This window comes from Chiloscyllium plagiosum, unplaced genomic scaffold (genome assembly GCF_037043375.1).
Source record: "Chiloscyllium plagiosum isolate Xiang-an unplaced genomic scaffold, Cpla_swu_hap1 HiC_scaffold_14, whole genome shotgun sequence".
Lineage (NCBI taxonomy): Eukaryota > Metazoa > Chordata > Chondrichthyes > Orectolobiformes > Hemiscylliidae > Chiloscyllium > Chiloscyllium plagiosum.
Genome location: NW_028270152.1, coordinates 21,147,133 through 21,166,275, shown reverse-complemented (window position 1 = coordinate 21,166,275; position 19,143 = coordinate 21,147,133). Strand labels below are relative to the sequence as shown.

Genomic DNA, 19,143 nt, shown 5'->3' with positions numbered 1-19,143 from the left:
TGGAACACTTCAACCCCAGGGCATCAATGTGGATTTCAACAGTTTCCTCATTTCCCCTTCCCCCACCTCATCCTAGTTTCTAACCTCCAGCAACACTGTCCCCCATGACTTGTCCGGACTTGTCCGACCTGCCTATCTCCTTTTCCACCTATCCACTCCACCCTCCTCCCTGACCTATCACCTTCATCCCCTCCCCCACTCACCCTTTGTACTCTATGCTACTTTCTCCCCACCCTCACCCTCCCCTAGCTTATGTCTCCACGCTGCAGGCTCACTGCCTTTATTCCTGATGAAGGGCTTTTGCCCGAAACGTCGATTTCGAAGCTCCTTGGATGCTGCCTGAACTGCTGTGCTCTTCCAGCACCACTGATCCTGGGCAGGGAGTCACCTGGGCAGGGAGTCACATGGGCAGGGAGTCACCTGGGCAGGGAGTCACATGGGCAGGGAGTCACATGGATAGACAGTTACCTGGGCACAGCCTCAGAAAGCAGCAGCTGCAGCAGGAGCTCGAGCGCCAGCAGGTGGCGCTGCGCTCGGTCACGTGGCTTGAGGCGGTCCGGACAGGCGGGTGTAAGAGGCGCCTATTTCCGGGGTCCTGCTGCAGTGGCCGGTGGTTGCGGAGAAAGAGAGTGGGTAAGATGTCCGGCCGGGAAGGTAAGGAGTGGTGGTGGGGGAAAGTGTTAGTGATCCGGCTGGGGGTGGGGAAAAGTGTTAGTGATCCGGCTGGGGGTGGGGAAAAGTGTTAGTGATCCGGCTGGGGGTGGGGAAAAGTGTTAGTGATCCGGCTGGGGGTGGGGAAAAGTGTTAGTGATCCGGCTGGGGGTGGGGAAGCTGGTCTGGAGCTCTGTTGGCCGCCTCTCCCGGCGGCTGTGAGCTCCCACGTGGTGCTGTGTCTGTGAAAGAGGAGCCGCCCATGTAGTCTGCACCCCCATCCCCCTCACCCACCCACCCCCCTCACCCACCCATCCCCCTCACCCACCCGCCCCACCCCATCCCCCTCACCCACTGCCCCACACCTTCCCACTCCCCCATCCCCCCCCTGCCCATTCCCCCCCCCCCCTCCTGCCCCATCCCTCCTCTTTGGGCTTCTGCTTTACTGACAGCATTAAAATAAATAGTGTTAGATGTGACCATCCTTCTGCTATGAGTTTTATTTTGGGGGTAGGGTGGGACCATATTTGTGAAAACCATACTGATCGTAAGTGGGAAGTCTTTATGTTGAAATATTTTGATATGAACATGCTCCAAACTGCATGAGTGTAATTATACTCATAAGGAGATGCTGGTGACCATAGAGTCCTGGTGCCTGATTATTGTGCTTGGTTGTGGTAGGAAAGTACTGTTATCTTCAGTAGCCTGTCTAAACATGTGTGTCTCTTCTTGCTGTCTGTACTTGGGTGTATTGGATGAATATACAGGCTGGCAAATTCCCATTATGGTACACATTTTCATCATCCTGGAGTGGGTCTTGATTCAACCTTGGTGGCTTTGTAACCTGGTTGTGAGTTTTGCTGTCTTAAGGAACTGTCACTTAAGGCCTATGTGACTTGTCTTTTTGCCAATTCGATGCTTAAGCTTTTCCCCTCAGCATTACAAATTGACACTGGAAAATCCACATTAGTATCCTCTTGATTCTGTATTGTATTAGTTTATGATAGGCCAATAATTCATAAAAAGAATGAGGTTGGATTTGTGCTTTTTATGTGCATAAAACATTGCAAGTTGCTGGTAAGTGTCTTTTGCAATATACTCAAAATGCTTCATAACCAATTAATTGCTTAACTGTAGATCTGGTTGCAATGTATCCAAATGGCTGCAATGTTTTCAGGCAGTAACTTCCTAGATAACCAATAAAGCTGTTTCTGCAGTGTTTTTGAGAAAGACAGAGTGGCTCTCTCCCTTCCCTTTCCATAGGCATTGTCTCTGTCTACCCAAGAGGGATTGGTTTAACATTGAATCTGCAGCAGCTTCTAATGTGCAGCTGTTTGAAAGTATTGCACTGATTCGCTAGATGTGCTCAAGCCATGGAGTGGGTTTTTAGTTTGATAAAGGTAACGGCACCAACTGTAAATCAAATAATGAGTCAAATAAATTGAAAGGCCCTTTTATATTTTTTTTAAAAAAAGCATTTCCCAGTGGGCAGCAATTACTTAAAGTCCAAATTCTTCATGTTTATATCATCAGTTCTGATGACTGATCACCCTCTGGAATCATTAGCTAGTTCTCTTGATGCATATGCTGCTTAACCTCCTGAGTGCTTTCAAGTAATTTCTACTTTTATTTCTATATCTACAATACTTTTTTTTAAATCTCAGAGCTTACTTATGACACTTTTATTCTGTTTGTATATTTATTTTGTTTTCTTTGTTTGTGTGTATATATAGGAGGCAAGAAGAAACCACTGAAACAGCCTAAAAAATCAAATAAGGCAATGGATGAGGTCTGTAATCTTTTTAATGCGTGATCACTGGTTCTGAATTTGCCAGAAGTTGAAACAGTGGCATGATGTTTTGCAACGATGAGCTAGTATTGTAGCCCATTGCAGATTGTGTTTTCGTCAGTTAAACATTTATGCCGCCTAACCATGTCAGTGATACCTTTTGGTACAAATGTAGGTATTGGCAAGAATAACCATTTCAACAATGATCACCCAAGAAAGACTGCTTGTAGCATTTTGTCATCTACTCACATGCATGCGTAAGAGATAGGAATTGGAGTGGACCCTGGCCCTTTGAGTCTACTACACTATTTATTGGGACCCTGATCTCTCCTCTACTCTCATGCACTGTCCTCCTGTTTCTTTAATTTCTTCCTTTTGCACCTTATTGCAGGATCTGCCCTGTACACTCTGTTCTGAGAGACTGACATTGATCACCCCCTGAAAGGGTCGCAATTTGATAGTGTGTACCTAAGCATTTATGGTTTAACTGTTTTGGGTTTACCCTTATACCCTCTTGATCTGATGAATATCTGTGATTTTTTTTCTTTATTTCACTTAAGGTCAGAATTTTTATTTGTTAATTAAATTGGTTCTTTGTTCATTGCAATACCTATTGGGTTTGGCTGTAGTGTTTGCCTTGATTGACTGCTCCAGAAGAACAGAGCAGTGCAGTATTTCAGGAGAATGAAGTTATAAACCACACTGAATGTGGTGACTGAAGTAGAATTATACATAGTATATTGAACAAAGTTAGCATCTCTTAAATGTCTTTATTTAAGCACAACACTAAATATTTACCAATAGCCTTGATTGACTGTGAGAACTTGTTTCTGTTTAAATCTTTTTTTAAAATAACAACTTTCTGCTCAAGTATTGAATATATTGTGGCAGTTCTATAGGATCAACCAATCGATCGTTTTGCTTGAGATATTTTTCCATTCTAGAACATCTAAGTGACCTCTTGTAGAATCATCACAGAAGTAACAGTAATTGATATGACTAATGATTAGCATGCAAGTTAGCCCTGAGGCTATTGCTGAGTCCACTGTTCTTTTCATAATGTTAATATTGGATATTGTGATCCTCATTGGTCAAATAGGTTGCTGATACTTGAGTTCAGACATGAAGATGGGCAAGTTGGATGAAGTATTACAGAGAATGACCCAAAATTGACATTGAAAGCTTGTTTCTGCAGAGGTTTCTTAAAGTTTACAATGATGTATAACTGGAAGTTCCAAATAGTCAAGGCATAAGCCAAGTAAGAGCTGTCAATAATGTGTGTTAACACTCAGTTGGGGATTTGGGCTCTAAAGAATGCAGTGGTCATAGATTTATAGAGAAGATCAAAAATGTTAACTGTAGTAAGGGTGTCAAGAGATATTTTGTAGCTTGATTCCTCTAAATGCGAGAGGATATCTGGTAGAATTTGGGAAAGGTAAGAATTTAGAGAATGAATGATCAACAAAGTAAGAACTTCAAGTCTGAGATGAAGGCGTGGGTAAGTGTTGTTTTTTTGTGCAAAGAACGAGTTGTTAATTTTAGCTGAGTTGCATTACTTTATAGCTGGCATTATCAGAATTTGATAAAACACAACCTGAGTAACACTCTTATCTGCACAGGATGATATTGCTTTCAAACAGAAACAGAAGGAGGAGCAGAGAAAGCTTGACGAGATGAAAGCAAAAGCTACAGGCAAAGGACCACTCAGTGAGTAACCTGATTGTCATGAGTTTCAGAAAACGTCACAATAATTTAAATGATTCACTAGCAATTAACTCTATTAACTCAACAGCATATGACGGATGAGGAAAGTGAGCCTCTATCCCATAAACCCATTGAGGATGGTGCTCTTTCCCCATGGACAGGAATCTATGAATGTTTTGTTTTCACAAGGTTCTGCAATGCTGTTTTGAAACCCCTGGTAGCAAGGGTAGTCAAGCAATACCTTCAACAGTTTAATAATGGGCCTGTTTGGACTGAACATTGCGAGAGATAATTCAATATGAAAGAGAGTCCAGTTGATCATGATAATCCAACCCAACATCCATATGGTAAATTGTGAGATCTCAATGCTGGAGCTGTTTTTGATTTGGTGAGACAGAGATAGACTAAGGTAAATATTAATCCTCATTTGATTTTGACCCTGGTTTGACCTCCTCTTGTGGATCAGTTTCTGAGGATGCAAGGCAGCAACCTTTTGGTTTTTGGGGCATTTTAGAAAAAATATTCAATTCTCTAAATGGCTAATGTAATATCCCTATTGAGGATGGCAAATGTGTAGGTCAGTTAGCCTGAGCTCAATCATCGGTAAAAGTTTAGATTCCAGTATAAAAAGAAGATTGCAAAGTACTTGAAGGTGAATGGTAAAAAGACTGAGTAAGCAAAATTTCAGGAATAGATGGTCATGTCTCCCAAATCTATTAGAATTCTTTCAGGAGGTAACAAACAAGAGAGTCAATGGATGTGATCCATTCCAAATAACTAATCTGAAGCCCATATCCTAGATCAGGATTTTCTTAGGGTTAAAATGTAGGTTCAGTTGGCAGTTGTGAAGGGAAATGCAAGGTTAGTATTAATTTGATTAGATTACCCACAGTATGGAAACAGGCCCTTCAGCCCAACAAGTCCACACTGATCCTCCAAAGAGTAACCCACCCAGATCCATTCCCCTACCCTATATCTAGCCCTGACTAATGCACCTGACACTATGGGCAATTTAGTTTGGGCAATTCACCTGACCTGAATACAAAAGCAGAGATGTACTGCTGAGGCTGTGTAAGGCTCTGCTCAGACCTTGTTTGGAGTATTGTGAGCAGTTTTGGGCCCTGTATCTAAGGAAGGATATGCTGACATTGAAGGGGTCCAGAGAAGTTTCACAACAATGATCCTTGGGATGAAGGTCTTGTCATAATGAGCGATTGAGGACTTGAGGTCTGTACTCATTGTTTAGAAGGATGAGGGGGGGGGGGGGGGGGCTCATTGAAATGTACAAAAAACTGAGGTCTAGATAGTGAATGTGAAGAAGATGCTTCCACCAAGGAAGAGAGACTAAGTACGCAAGGGTATTAACTCTGAGTCAAGGGCCAAGCCTCTAGAACTGAGATCAGTTTCTTGAGCCAGTGTGGTGAATCTGTAGAACTCAGCCTTCAGATCGCTCTGTGACACTGAGTCACTGAGTGTATTTAAGACACAGGTAGTTAGGTTTTCGATTAGTAAGGGGATCTAAGGTTGAGATGAAGCTATGAGAGCTGGGTTGAGAAGCATGTTATCCATGATTGATGGGCTGAGTGGCCTAATTCTGCTCCTATGTTTTATGGCTTTCCCTGTTCTGTCTAGAGTTCTTCCATCTTCCCCCTCCCAGCAGAAGGTGTTTCTCTGTGTAAAATGCTTCACTTCTAGATTTACAAATCCTCTATCTATTCTACAGAGGAGTTGTAAGTTACTCGCAACTTGCAATGCAGTTAGGAAGGGAGTTCAAGGATTTTGAATCTCCTCTGGTTAATTGTTTAATTGTCAACTGCCATTCATGATGAGATGTAAAAGATGGGACAGCTTTGGCTTGGCTCAGTCTAGGGTGCATTGTTGCCTTACACAACAAGAGAGATGTCCACTTGGTATGTCTGGTGCAGTTCCTGGCATGCTATCCTAGGCATCTCATTGGTTCTGTCATTAGATTAGATTAGATTTTTAGATTAGATTAGATTACTTAGTGTGGAAACAGGCCCTTCGGCCCAACAAGTCCACACTGACCCGCCGAAGCGCAACCCACCCATACCCCTACATTTACCCCTTTAACCTAACACTACGGGCAATTTAGCATGGCCAATTCACCTGACCTGCACATCTTTGGACTGTGGGAGGAAACCGGAGCACCCGGAGGAAACCCACACAGACACGGGGAGAATGTGCAAACTCCACACAGTCAGTCGCCTGAGTCGGGAATTGAACCCGGGTCTCTGGCGCTGTGAGGCAGCAGTGCTAACCACTGTGCCACCGTGCCGCCCACCAATTAATAAGGGAGTGAGGAACATGCCAGGCCTTGAAATTATGGATTGTGGTCGAATAAAGTTCTGTGGTTGTTCACTTTACAATGCCTCAAATGCACAGTAATGAGGTGTCACAACTGCTCTAAATATATCTCATTTGTCCTGCTGGTAGTGCCTTGCAGCACAATTGGATGCATGTCCTTGGTTTGGATCTCTTCTATCTGCACTCTGGTAGACAAATGTATCTGTGACAGATGGATTTTGAAGGATGATATCAAGCAAGTCTTGCCTCTGGTTCCCTCGCCAGCTCATGTAGGTCAGCGCAGCAGACAATCTTTTAGGTTTCAGTCAGCAGTAGTGCAGCTGAGCCACTCTGTGCTAGACAGGACAGTTTCCACCCAGAGTACATTGTTCCTTTTTCTAAATGCAGAGCTTCTTCCAGGTGATGTTCAATATGGAGTACTGATTTTGCCGCAGCCTCAGCTGCTAGGCAAGAAAACCTGCTAATACCCCTCACTATGATACCATGAGACTGTGTCCAAAGTCAGTGCTGAGGACTCCTTCCTGACTGTGTAGCACTGCGTTGCTACTTTTAGTACCTCTGTCCTGCTGCCTGTACAGCCTAGCCGGTGATCTCTTTGAAAGAGTTTGGGCCATTGGTTGTAAGGTAGGGGTCTGTGCATATGACTGTTTGTTTGGGTTGGTGTTTGACTAGTGTGTGAGACATCCCTCCCAGTTTTGACACAAGTTCCCAAGTGTCAGGTTGTTGAAGGGTTAACAAATCAGGACTTGTCTTTGGCTTAGCTACTGCAGCAATGATAAAGGTGGTCCATCAAGTTTTATAGATTAGATTACTATTAGATTAGATTACTTTACAGTGTGGAAACAGGCCCTTCGGCCCAACAAGTCCACACCGACCCGCCGAAGCGCAACCCACCCATACCCCTACATTTACCCCCTTACCTAACACTACAGACAATTTAGCATGGCCAATTCACCTAACCTGCACATCTTTGGACTGTGGGAGGAAACCGGAGCACCTGGAGGAAACCCACGCAGACACGGGGAGAATGTGCAAACTCCACACAGTCAGTCGCCTGAGGTGGGAATTGAACCCGGGTCTCTGGCGCTGTGAGGCAGCAGTGCTAACCACTGTGCCAACGTGCTGCCCACTGATTATAGATTAGACTTTTGGAGCAGTTTTTGAAGAATAGCTTGATCTGAGTTATTGCTGTCACATGTACTGAGGTACAGTGAAAAGATGGGATAGGTGATATTGTTTGCTGACCTGTTCAAACTGAGTGTAGATTGTATTGAGCTCATTGGGTAGAGAATTACTGTTACCCACAATTCTGTTTGACTTCACTTTATAGTCCGTTATGTCATGTAAGCCATGCCACAAACAGTAGGTGCCAATGTAGTTAGTGTGGGTCTCAAGCTTAGTTTGGTACTGCCTCTTGCCGACACTGGCCTTCTGAAGATCTTACCTGGATTTCCTGTATAGGTCAGAGTCACCCGACTTGAATGCCTCAGTCCTGGCTTTTCAGGTGTGGGGTTGGAATAACAGACCGGACGTGCTTTCTGGTAGAATATTAGTGAACCTGATACGTTTCATGACAAACCAATCCTGAGCCATGAGAATTCTCTTGGTAGCACTGAGTAATATTGTCCCCAAAATGTTATCTCATCCCAAAAGGGCAGTGTTCAGATTGCTGCAGTTGAGTTGGTTCGATGTGTGGGTGGGATTGGGCTGAGTTGTAATGTTCCAATGGTAGAACCAGGTTCCAATGACCATCTTGTGCTCCATGTGTGATGTGTGTCACTGGTGAGCTATTTGTGGCCAACTGATTGCACTGGAGTACCCCAGTAATGAGTAGGAAAATGGGAACAGGGGAAATGATTGGGGGCGGGGGAAGAAAAGAACAAACTGTACCAAGGCTTCCAGTTTACACAATCTGTTTTTTTTTTAATTCTTTTGCAGGTTCTGGAGGTATTAAGAAATCAGGCAAGAAATAATGAGGAACACCAGAATGTCAAATGTGCTGACGTTGCATCACTTCTCTATCTCCAGAGGACAGAAGATTAATACGCATCCCCTTTTAGTGATCTTCTGTTTACATTTCTGCCTTACCTGTAAATTGTATATTTGTTTAAAATGCCAATAAATTCTCTTTCCTGTTTTCTAAGTGTCTGTCAATGAGGTTTCAATGGAATATAGTTGTGGTTTTAATATTTTCTCTTGAACTGATCTCTTTAAACAAGTAGTCAGCAGTGTAGATACAAACTTGTGCTTAACGTTGGGTTGTGGATGAACCATTATCCAGCCCAGTTAGAACAGGTATATGAGCCACTGATAGTAACCTTCAGGCCTCTTGGGAAGGAGCAAGTGTTTAATATGCCTCAATGGCAATTCTTATCCATTTTCAGAAGGTTGGGTGATGTGATTCAAAACTTGGGTAAAATACCAGCACTGGACCTGAAGAGTTGCAGGGATTGATAATATTTGCTGTTGGCATTAATCCTGGAAGGATGCAAATACTTAGCACCAAGTGAAAGGTGGCAAGGAAAAATAATGTGGTTATCATCCAGAGGGAAGAGCATTGCAGTTTTGTATAATTCTTTGTGGTGATTAAATATGTTGTGAATAAATATTGGATTGCCTTATCAGAGTTACCTCCTTTTGAATTGCATTAGGCATTTATTTATTTATGCAGAGTTTTGTTTATTCAGTAAACACAAATTTTGGAGGTTTTTCACCTGATTTCAAGGAATTTGTAAAATTGCTACTCAAACTAACAGAATTGAATGCCATATGCAGACATTTTTTAAAGTTTGAGATGTGCTCTGGGCCTATACATAGTTCATCATCATGTATTCCTGGACATTTTTGGAGAATTTAAATGTGTACCAGTAGACCTGGCAAGTGTATAAAGATGCTGGAAGTACTCAGATTAAAGTATATTTACTTTAAATTTAGTTACATTTGCTTAAAGCTGCACTGTTTTTATGGTTGTATTAGAAATGTTGATGTTAATTCTTGGAAATAAATTGATTGCAGAATGTTTTTGAGTGCTATTCCTACACTGGTTTGAAGTTTGCCATTGGCTGTTCACTCTACTGTGACATTGAGTAATGGAAGTTGTTGTCATCGTCATTTTCCTTCTCTTTAGTGAATTTTATGCCAGTAATGGTAGTGTTGATGGTCTTGAAGGTTTCCTCTAATTTGCTTTGTTTAGCCATTCCTAGATGTCTGAGTGAACAGCCAAAGGGAACTTCAAGCCAGCGTTTACAGGAAGCTGCATTAGAACGTTATTTCAACGAGCCACCACACACTGCAGCATATAGGAACTACGAAGAACAGGAAAATCACCTTACGGTGTATTCAAAAAGGATGGGTATCAAGGAAAGTACGTCCTCTCAATGGCAAAACATGTCCAGAAACCCTAGCCACTCTCCCCTAGATCCGAAAGGACTGTAAGACTACTTGGACCTCTTGGCGTCATGGTAGCCCATCAACACGCTAAAGCAGCAGCTAATGAACTTGAAAGACCCTCTACAGACAACAAACAAAACTAATGTTATTTACAAAATACCTTGCAAGAACTGTAGCAACTATTATATTGAACAAACAGGCAGAAAACTAGCCATTAAGTTACATGAACATCAACTAACCACCAAAAGACATACATAGAGTTCCAGTTGGAATGCCATAACACAAACAATGACTGACGTGGATCCCATTTACCACCCCCTGAGAAAAAGAACAGGAAATGACATCACCAATCCAAGGAAACCTAAATGTGTAAATAGAAAGCTGGCCAAACCACCAGTGCCTCAGCTGGAGGCTCACTGATGTTATCTAGTATGGTGATGAAACCTTCCAGCTTAGTGAGCAAACCTACATCCAGAGCCTCAACTTTAGCTACAAATGTTCTCAAAACTCACGACCTTATTTTTGTCTGAGATTTTATATCTTTCTAGTGACCCCTCAGCCTCCTCCACTCATGAAAATAATCCAAGTTTGTCTCACCAATCCTTGTAAATATGCATCCTCTCCAAAGCCTCCACATCTTACAGTTCTGGTCACTGAATTGCACCCGGTAATCCAAATGTGACCTGACCAAAGTCGTACACAGTTGCAGCAAAACTTGTATTCAGTGACCTAAATGATGAAGGTATGCATACCTTACACATTCTTTACCTCATCCGCTTGTGTTGTCACATCCAGGGAGCTATGAAATTGAACCCCACAATCCATCTACATATTAATGCAGCTAAAGGTCCTGCCCTTTACAAAATCATTTCCATTTGCTTTTGACCTGGACCCCAGCAACTGGCAGCAGTGTCTGGAGGAGCATCCTGGGGAACAGGAGGTATGAGAACACGTTCAAGGCTCCAGATCAAATTTGGCAATTATGGTAGTGATTCAGAGTCCAGCTGATGTCAAGCAACATGTGGAGAAGAGGCAGAGGAGGGACATGAAGAAAGAGGAAGATGAATTCTATTGCAGCAAAATCTTTCATGATGTTCAGTGTTACAAGATAGTGTCAGAGCATGGTGACACTTTGCATTTACATGTGAAAAACACTTTCCACTGTTCTTTTATGTACATGTGACAATAAATCTAAATCCTGATCACTTCACACTTGCCGGATTAAACTCCATTTGTCATTTCTCCACCAAACTTTCCATCTGATCTATACCCCGCTGCATCCTTTGATATCCTTCCTCGCTGTCCGCAACTCCACCAATTTTTGTGTCATGTGCAAACTTAGTAATCAGACCATCAACATTTTCATCTAAATCATGTACATATGTTACAAACAACAGAGGCCCTTGCACTGATCCTTGCAGAACACCACTGGTAACAGACCTCCAATCAGAAGGATATACATCCACACAATTACCCTCTGTTTTCTATGGCCAAGTCAGTTTTATATCCAGCTTGCCAACACATCATAGATTCCATGTCATTTGAACTTTTGGATCAGCCTACCATCAGGAATCTATTCAAAAGCCTTACTAAAGTCCACGTGGACTACAGCCACCGTTTTTCCTTCATCAATCATTTTTGTTACATCTTGAAAAATTGTGAGACAAGACCTCCCCTGCTTAAAAGCCATGCTGACTCTTAACGATTTAATTGTGATAAATAGCACATGTTCTTACTTGTACTATTATCTATCTTCCAGCAGGTGGTAATACTACACCATTCAAAATTTGAAATCATTTAAAGTCTGGCAGCCACATACCCTGGCAGAGGATCGCACTGTTTGCCAGATACATTAAGACTTGTATCTTATAGTACTTAATTAGTTCTCCGTATCATGTCAAAGTGCTTCAGAAGAATGAATTTCTGAAGTGCAGAGACGGTTCCTGATTCTAATGATTTTTGCAGTTTAAATGATGTTTTATTAAGAAAGTTTAGCATACATTGACTCAATTAAAATGAAGCATTAATTGAGGTTGCTATCCCAAAAGATGGATCATATAAATGTATACATGCTCATGAGAAAATATTAAAGATTTACATAATTAGGAGGTTTCTGTGACCTGTAATCAGGTGTTTTTACGTTCATTCTTGATATCCAAGTATTGCTGGCAAATCCAACATTTGTTTATCGCTGTTGTCCTTGTGAATTCCAGGAATAAAGAATTCTCAAAACTCGCTATTTGTACAGTGACTTGGTGAAAGCACATCTGTAGTAATATGTGAAAGTTTGGTCTCCATGTTGTTTCTTAAAATGTACTTGTAGGCAGTAACAGCAAAGATTCATTAAATTGTTCCCTGGGGCAAGTTGGGGGTGAAGGTTATTCTGTGACGAGGTATGGAGAAAATTGTGTCCATTTTGAATCATACCCATCAAATCTGTACCGCCAAAGCTATACTGAATCTTTACTTGTCCAACCTTGCAGCACCAGGCCCATTGACTCAAATGTTATGACATAGATTAGATTACATTATAGTGTGGAAGCAGGCCCTTCGGCTCAACACATCCACACCGACCCGCCGAAGCGCAACCCACCCATACCCCTAACCAAACACTATGGGCAATTTAGCATAGCCAATTCACCTGAATTGTGAGAAATTCTTTGGACTGTAGGAGTACCCGGAGGAAACCCACGCAGACCCTGAGGCGGGAATTGAACCCGGGTCTCTGGCGCTGTGAGGCAGCAGTGCTAACCACTGTGCCACCATGCCGCCCACTTTGAATGCTTGCCCAAGTACTTATTACAGCTTTATTTTCTCCTGACAAATGCTGTCAGGCCTGCTAAATTTTGCCAGTAATTTCTGTTTCTGTTTCTGATCTCTTCAGATCATTTAAACTTGATTGGCGGGGAGAGGGGGTGCAGGTTGAAACCAGAGCAGTAGGTCAGCCAGGAGAAAAAAATTGAGGACTGCAGATGCTGGAGATCAGAGTCAAAACGTGTGGCGCTGGGCAAGCACAGCCAGTCAGGCAGCATATCGAGAAGCAGGAAAATCGGCGATTCAGACATAAGCCCTTCATCAGGAATCCTGACGAAGGATTGATGCCCGAATCGTCGATTTTCCTGTTCATCGGATGCTGCCTGACCTGCTGTGCTTTTCCAGCAACACACATTTTGACAGTAGGTCCAGCTAGTAAATTGACTGAGGAGGAGTCTGAGACTAAGGCCAGTAAGACTGAGAGGAAGAACAGAAAGGGAGAGGTTACTGAACATGGTGGCACTGGCAGACTGAGATGTATTTGTTTGAATGCAAGGTGTATTATAGGTAAGGCAGATCAATGTAGAGCTTGGATTAATGCATATAACTGATGTTGTAGCTACTACACGAGACTTGGCTGAGCGAGGGACAAGACTGGCAGCTTCATGTTCTAGAATTTAGATGTTTCAGGTGAGATGGAGAGGGATGTGAAGGAGGGAGTAACTGATAAGAGAGAAAATCACAGCTGTACTGAGGGAGAACACCCAGTGAGGCTATATGAGTCGAGCTCAGAAACAGGCAGAGTGCAATCATTTTGATGGGATTGGACTACAGACCTCCCAATAGCCAGCATGTGATAGAGGAATGGCTATGTGGACAGATATGGAAAAATGTATAAATAACAGGGTTAGAACATAGAAGAATACAGCGCAGAACAGACCCTTCGGCCCTCGATGTTGCGCTGACCTGTGAACTATTCTCAGCTCGTCCCCCTACACTATTCCAAAACCATCCATGTGCTTATCTAAGGATTGTTTAAATCTCCCTAATGTTGCTGAGTTGACTACATTAGCAGGTGGGGCATTCCACGCCCAGGACAATCTGCATAAAAAACCTGCCTCTGACATCTGTCGTATATCTATCACCCCTCAATTTGTACTTATGCCCCCTCGTACACGCTGATGAAAACATCCTATAAAAAAGACTTTTACTGTCTACCCTATCTAATCCTCTGATCATCTTGTATGTCTCTATCCCCTCTTAGCCTTCTTCTTGCCAATGAGAACAGGTTCAAGTCTCTCATCCTTTCCTCATAAGACCTTCCCTCCAGACCAGGCAACATTTTGGTAAATCTCCTCTGCACCTTTTCCAATGCTTCCACATCCTTCCCAAAATATGGGGACCAGAACTGTACACAATATTCCAAGTGTGGCCGCACTAGTGTTTGTGTAGTTGCAGCATGATATTGCTGCTCCGGAACTCAATCCCTCTATGAATGAAACCTAACACACCGTATGCCTTCTTAACAGCACTATCAACCTGAGTGGTAACTTTCAGGGATCTATGCACATGGACTCCAAGATCCCTCTGCACATCCACACGACCAAGAATCTTTCCATCGAACCCAGTACTCTGCCTTCCTGTTATACTTCTCAAAGTGCATCACCTCACATTTAGCTGCATTAACTCCATTTGCCACCTCTCAGCCCAATCCTGCAATTTATCCAGCCCCGCTGCAACCTGTAACATTCTTCCACACTGTCCATTACTCCACCTGCTTTAGTGTCGTCTGCAAATGTACTAATCCATCCACCTATGCCTGCGTCTAAGTCATTTATAAAAATGACAAACAGCAGTGGACCCAAAACAGATTCTCGTGACACACCATTGGTAACCGAACTCCAGGCTGAATATTTTCCATCAACCACCACCCGCTGTCTTCTTTCAGAAAGCCAGTTTCTAATCCAAACTGCTAAATCACCCTCAATCTCATGCCTCTGCATTTTCTCCAATAGCCTACCATGTGGAACCTTATCAAAGGCTTTACTGAAGTCCATGTGTACCACGTCAACTGCCCTACCCCCACCTACCATGGGCGGCACGGTGGTACAGTAGTTAGCACTGCTGCCTCTCAGCGCCAGAGATCCGGGTTCAATTCCCGCCTCAGGCAACTATCTGTGTGGAGTTTGCACATTCCTCCGGGTTTCCTCCAGATGTTCCGGTTTCCTCCCACAGTCCAAAAATGTGAAGGTTAGATGAATTGGCCATGCTAAATTACCAGTAGTGTTAGGTGAAGGGGTAAATGTGGGCGAATAGATCTGGGTGGGTTGCTCTTCGGAGGGTCAGTGTGGACTTGTTGGGTCGAAGGGCCTGTTTCCACACTGTAAGTAATCTAATCTAATCTAAAGTAATCTAATCTTCATGCTGGGTCACCTCCTCAAAAAACTCAATGAGGTTTGTGAGACGCGACCTGCCCTTGACGAAACCATGTTGGCTATCTGAAATCAAATTGGTGCTTGCTAGGTGATTATAAATGTTATCTCTTATAATCCTTTCCAAAACCTTTCCTACAACAGATGTAAGGCTCACTGGTCTATAATTATCTGGCTCATCTCTACTGCCCTTCTTGTACAAGGGCACAACATTTGCAATCCTCCAGTCCTCTGGTACCAAACCTGTAGACAATGACGAATCAAATATCAAAGCCAAAGGCTCTGCAATCTCTTCCCTAGCTTCCCAGAGAATCCTCAGATAAATTCCATCTGGCCCAGGGGAATTGTCTACTTTCACGCCTTCTAGAATTGATAACACCTGTTCGTAACTAACCTCGATTCTTTCTAGTCTAATATCTCGTACCTCATTCTTCTCCTCTAGATGGCCTCCTTCTTTAGAGACCGCAATTTCCCTTCCCACGTGGTTAAAGATGCCCTCCAACGCATCTCGTCCACATCCCACACCTCTGCCCTCAGACCCCACCCCTCCAACCGTAACAAGGACAGAACGCCCCTGGTGCTCACCTTCCACCCTACAAACCTCCGCATAAACCAAATCATCCGCCGACATTTCTGCCACCTCCAAAAAGACCCCACCAGCAGGGATATATTTCCCTCCCCACCCCTTTCCGCCTTCCACAAAGACCGTTCCCTCCGTGACTACCTGGACAGGTCCACGCCCCCCTACGACCCACCCTCCCATCCTGACACTTTCCCCTGTCACCGCAGGAACTGTAAAACCTGTGCCCACACCTCCTCCCTCACCTCTATCCAAGGCCCTAAAGGAGCCTTCCACATCCATCAAAGTTTTACCTGCACATCCACCAATATCAGTTATTGTATCCGTTGCTCCCGATGCGGTCTCCTCTACATTGGGGAGACTGGGCACCTCCTAGCAGAGCGCTTTAGGGAACATCTCCGAGACACCCGCACCAATCAACCAAACCGCCCCATGGCCCAACATTTCAACTCCCCCTCACACTCTGCCGAGGACATGGAGGTCCTGGGCCTCCTTCACCGCCGCTCCCTCACCACCAGACGCCTGGAGGAAGAACGCCTCATCTTCCGCCTTGGAACACTTCAACCCCAGGGCATCAATGTGGACTTCAACAGCTTCCTCATTTCCCCTTCCCCCACCTCATCCTAGTTTCAAACTTCCAGCTCCGCACTGTAGCCTTGACTTGTCCGGACTTGTCCGACCTGCCTAGCTCCTTTTCCACCTATCCACTCCACCCTCTCCTCCCTGACCTATCACCTTCATCTCCTCCCCCACTCACCCATTGTACTCTATGCTACTTTCTCCCCACCCCCACCCTCCTCTAGCTTATCTCTCCACGCTTCAGGCTCTCTGCCTTTATTCCTGATGAAGGGCTTTTGCCCGAAACGTCGATTTCGCTGCTCGTTGGATGCTGCCTGAATTGCTGTGCTCTTCCAGCACCACTGATCCAGAATATTCTCCTTTTCCTGAGTGAAAACCAATGAGAAATGTTCGTTTAGCACCTCTCTGATCTCCACAGGATCCACACTCAACTTCCCACTTCTGTCTTTGATTTAGCCCTATTCCTAGTCATCCTTTTATTCCTCACATACCTATAGAAAGCTTTAGGGTTCTCCTTTATTCTATTTGCTAAAGACTGCTTGTGTCCTCTCTTTGCTCTTCTTAACTCTCTTTAAATCCTTCCTAGCTGATCTGTAACTCTCCATCACCTCACCTGAACCATCTTGCCTCATCAACGCATAAACCTCCTTCTTCTTCGTGACAAGAGATGCAATTTCTGTAGTAAACCACGGTTCCATTACCTTATCACTTCCTCCCTGCCTGACAGGGACGTACCTGTGAAGGACATGCAATATCTGTTCCTTAAATCAGCTCCACATTTCCATTGTCTGCATCCCCTGCATTTTGCTATGCATCCTAATTCTTGCCTAATCGCATTATAATTGCTCTTGCGCCATCAATAACTCTTGACCTGTGGCATGTACCTATCCCTTTCCATTGCTAAACTAAATGTAACTGAATTATGGTCACTGTCTCCAAAGTGCTCACCTAAATCAAACACCTAGCCTGGTTCATTACCAAGCACCAGATCCAGTGTGGCCCCCCCTCTTGTTAACCCTTCGACGTACTATGTCAGAAAATCCTCCTGTACATATTGGACAAAAACTGATCCATCTGACGTACTGGATTTATAGCATTCCCAGTCAATGTTGGGGAAGTTAAAGTCTCCCATAATGACCACCCTGTTCCTTTCACTCCAACCCAGAATAACTCTGCTAATCCTCTCTTCCACCCAACTGGAACTCTGCGGAGGCCTATAAAAAACTCCAAGTAGTGTGACCTCTCCTCTCCTGTTTCTAACCTCAGCCCACACTACCTCAGTAGACGAGTCCTCATCAAAAGTTCTCTCAGCCACCATTATACTATCATTGACTAACAAGGCCATGCCTCCCCTTCTTTTACCGCTTTGTCTGTACTTATTGAAAGATCGAAACTGTGGAACCTGCAACATCTATTCCTCACCCTGCTCTATCCATGTCCCTGAAATGGCCACAACATCGAAGTCCCAGGTACCTATCCATGCTGCAAGCTCACTTACCTTATTTCGGATACTTCTAACATTGAAATAAACACACTTCAAACCACTTCGCTGTCAGCCAGCACATTCCTGTGACCCTGAAATCCTGTCCCTGTCTTTCCTACTCTCATCCTCCTGTGCACTGCATCTACACATCTGGTTCCCATCCCCCTACTGAGCTAGTTTAAACCCACCCGAATAGCACCAGCAAATTTCCCACCCCGGATGTTAGTACCCCTCTGGTTCCAGTGAAGACCATCCTGTTTGTACAAGTCCCACGTGTTCGGGTTGTTGTGGTAGGTGAGGTTAACTACCCTGGCACTCCGTTAGTGCCAGGGGCTTTGATGGGGGCAATAAATCCATGAATAAGAAATGCTTAGAGTGATATGGGCCAACCACAGACAGGTAGGAATAGTTTAGTTGGGATTATGGTCAGCATGGACTGGTTGGACAGAAGTGTCTGCATGATTCTATAACTTCCCTTGTGACTGAAAAGGATACAAAGATTTCATACCAATTTCCTCACTTGTCTCCCTCAGCATTCTGAAAGAGATCCTATCAGGTCATGGGAACTTAGAATTCCTCCGGTGCACAAAGAAACCATTCAGCCCACCAATCCTCCAAAGAGCATTGCAACACCCATATCCTAGCCCCATTCAAGATGGACGTGGCAAAGTAGGCAGTGTTTGGGCTGTGGAGCCTGGGCTTTGCCTGCGCCATCTGCTGTTCTCTTTCATTCTTCTTCTTTCCTTGTCTCTTATTTACTTTTTGCTTCTATTTACCTTCTGATGAAGACTTTGAACTGATTAGTAATTTTGCAGATGACACAAAGATTGGGAGAACTGTGGATAGTGAGGAGGATTGCCAGACGATACAACTGGATATATGTACATTGGAGACATGGGTGGAGAAATGGCAGATGGAGTTTAATGCAGACAAATACAAAGTAATGAATTTTGAAAGCCTAATGCAGGAGGGAAGTGTACCTGAATGGCAGAACCCTAAGTAGCATCAATATACAGACGTATCTAGGCATGCAGGGCCACAGTTTCCCTGAAAGTGGTAACACGAGTAGGTAAGGTGGTCACGAGGCATAGGATAAGCGTGACTTCATCAGTTGTAGAGTATAAGGGGCACAGGGTCATGTTGCAACTGTCTGGAGCTTTAGTTCCACCACATTTGGAATATTGTGCACAATTCTGGTCATCACACTGCAAAAAAGGTGTGGAGGCTTGAGAGAGGGTTCTGAAACAGTTTACCAGGATATTATCTGGTTTGGAGGGTATTGGCTATGAGGGAAGATTGGACAAACTTGGCTTGTTTTCACTTGAGCATCTGAGGAGCGATCTGATAGAAGTTAACTAAATTATGAAAGGCGTAGATAGAATGGGTAGTCGGACCCTTTTTCTCAAGACAGAAATGTTAATTAGTAAGGGACAGAGGTTTAAAAGGGGTAAGTTTA

At 43.9% G+C, this 19,143-nt stretch overlaps 1 protein-coding gene across 1 annotated transcript; it reads left to right on the top strand.

Moving 5' to 3' along the window:
• Nucleotides 1-557: 557 nt before the first annotated feature.
• tma7 (translation machinery associated 7 homolog) lies at nt 558-8,606 on the top strand. Its single transcript, XM_087994131.1, has 4 exons — nt 558-654; nt 2,385-2,440; nt 4,060-4,147; nt 8,408-8,606. The coding sequence occupies exons 1-4, from the start codon at nt 639-641 to the stop codon at nt 8,440-8,442; spliced, it is 195 nt and encodes a 64-aa protein (XP_087850257.1). The 5' UTR covers nt 558-638; the 3' UTR covers nt 8,443-8,606.
• Nucleotides 8,607-19,143: the final 10,537 nt, after the last annotated feature.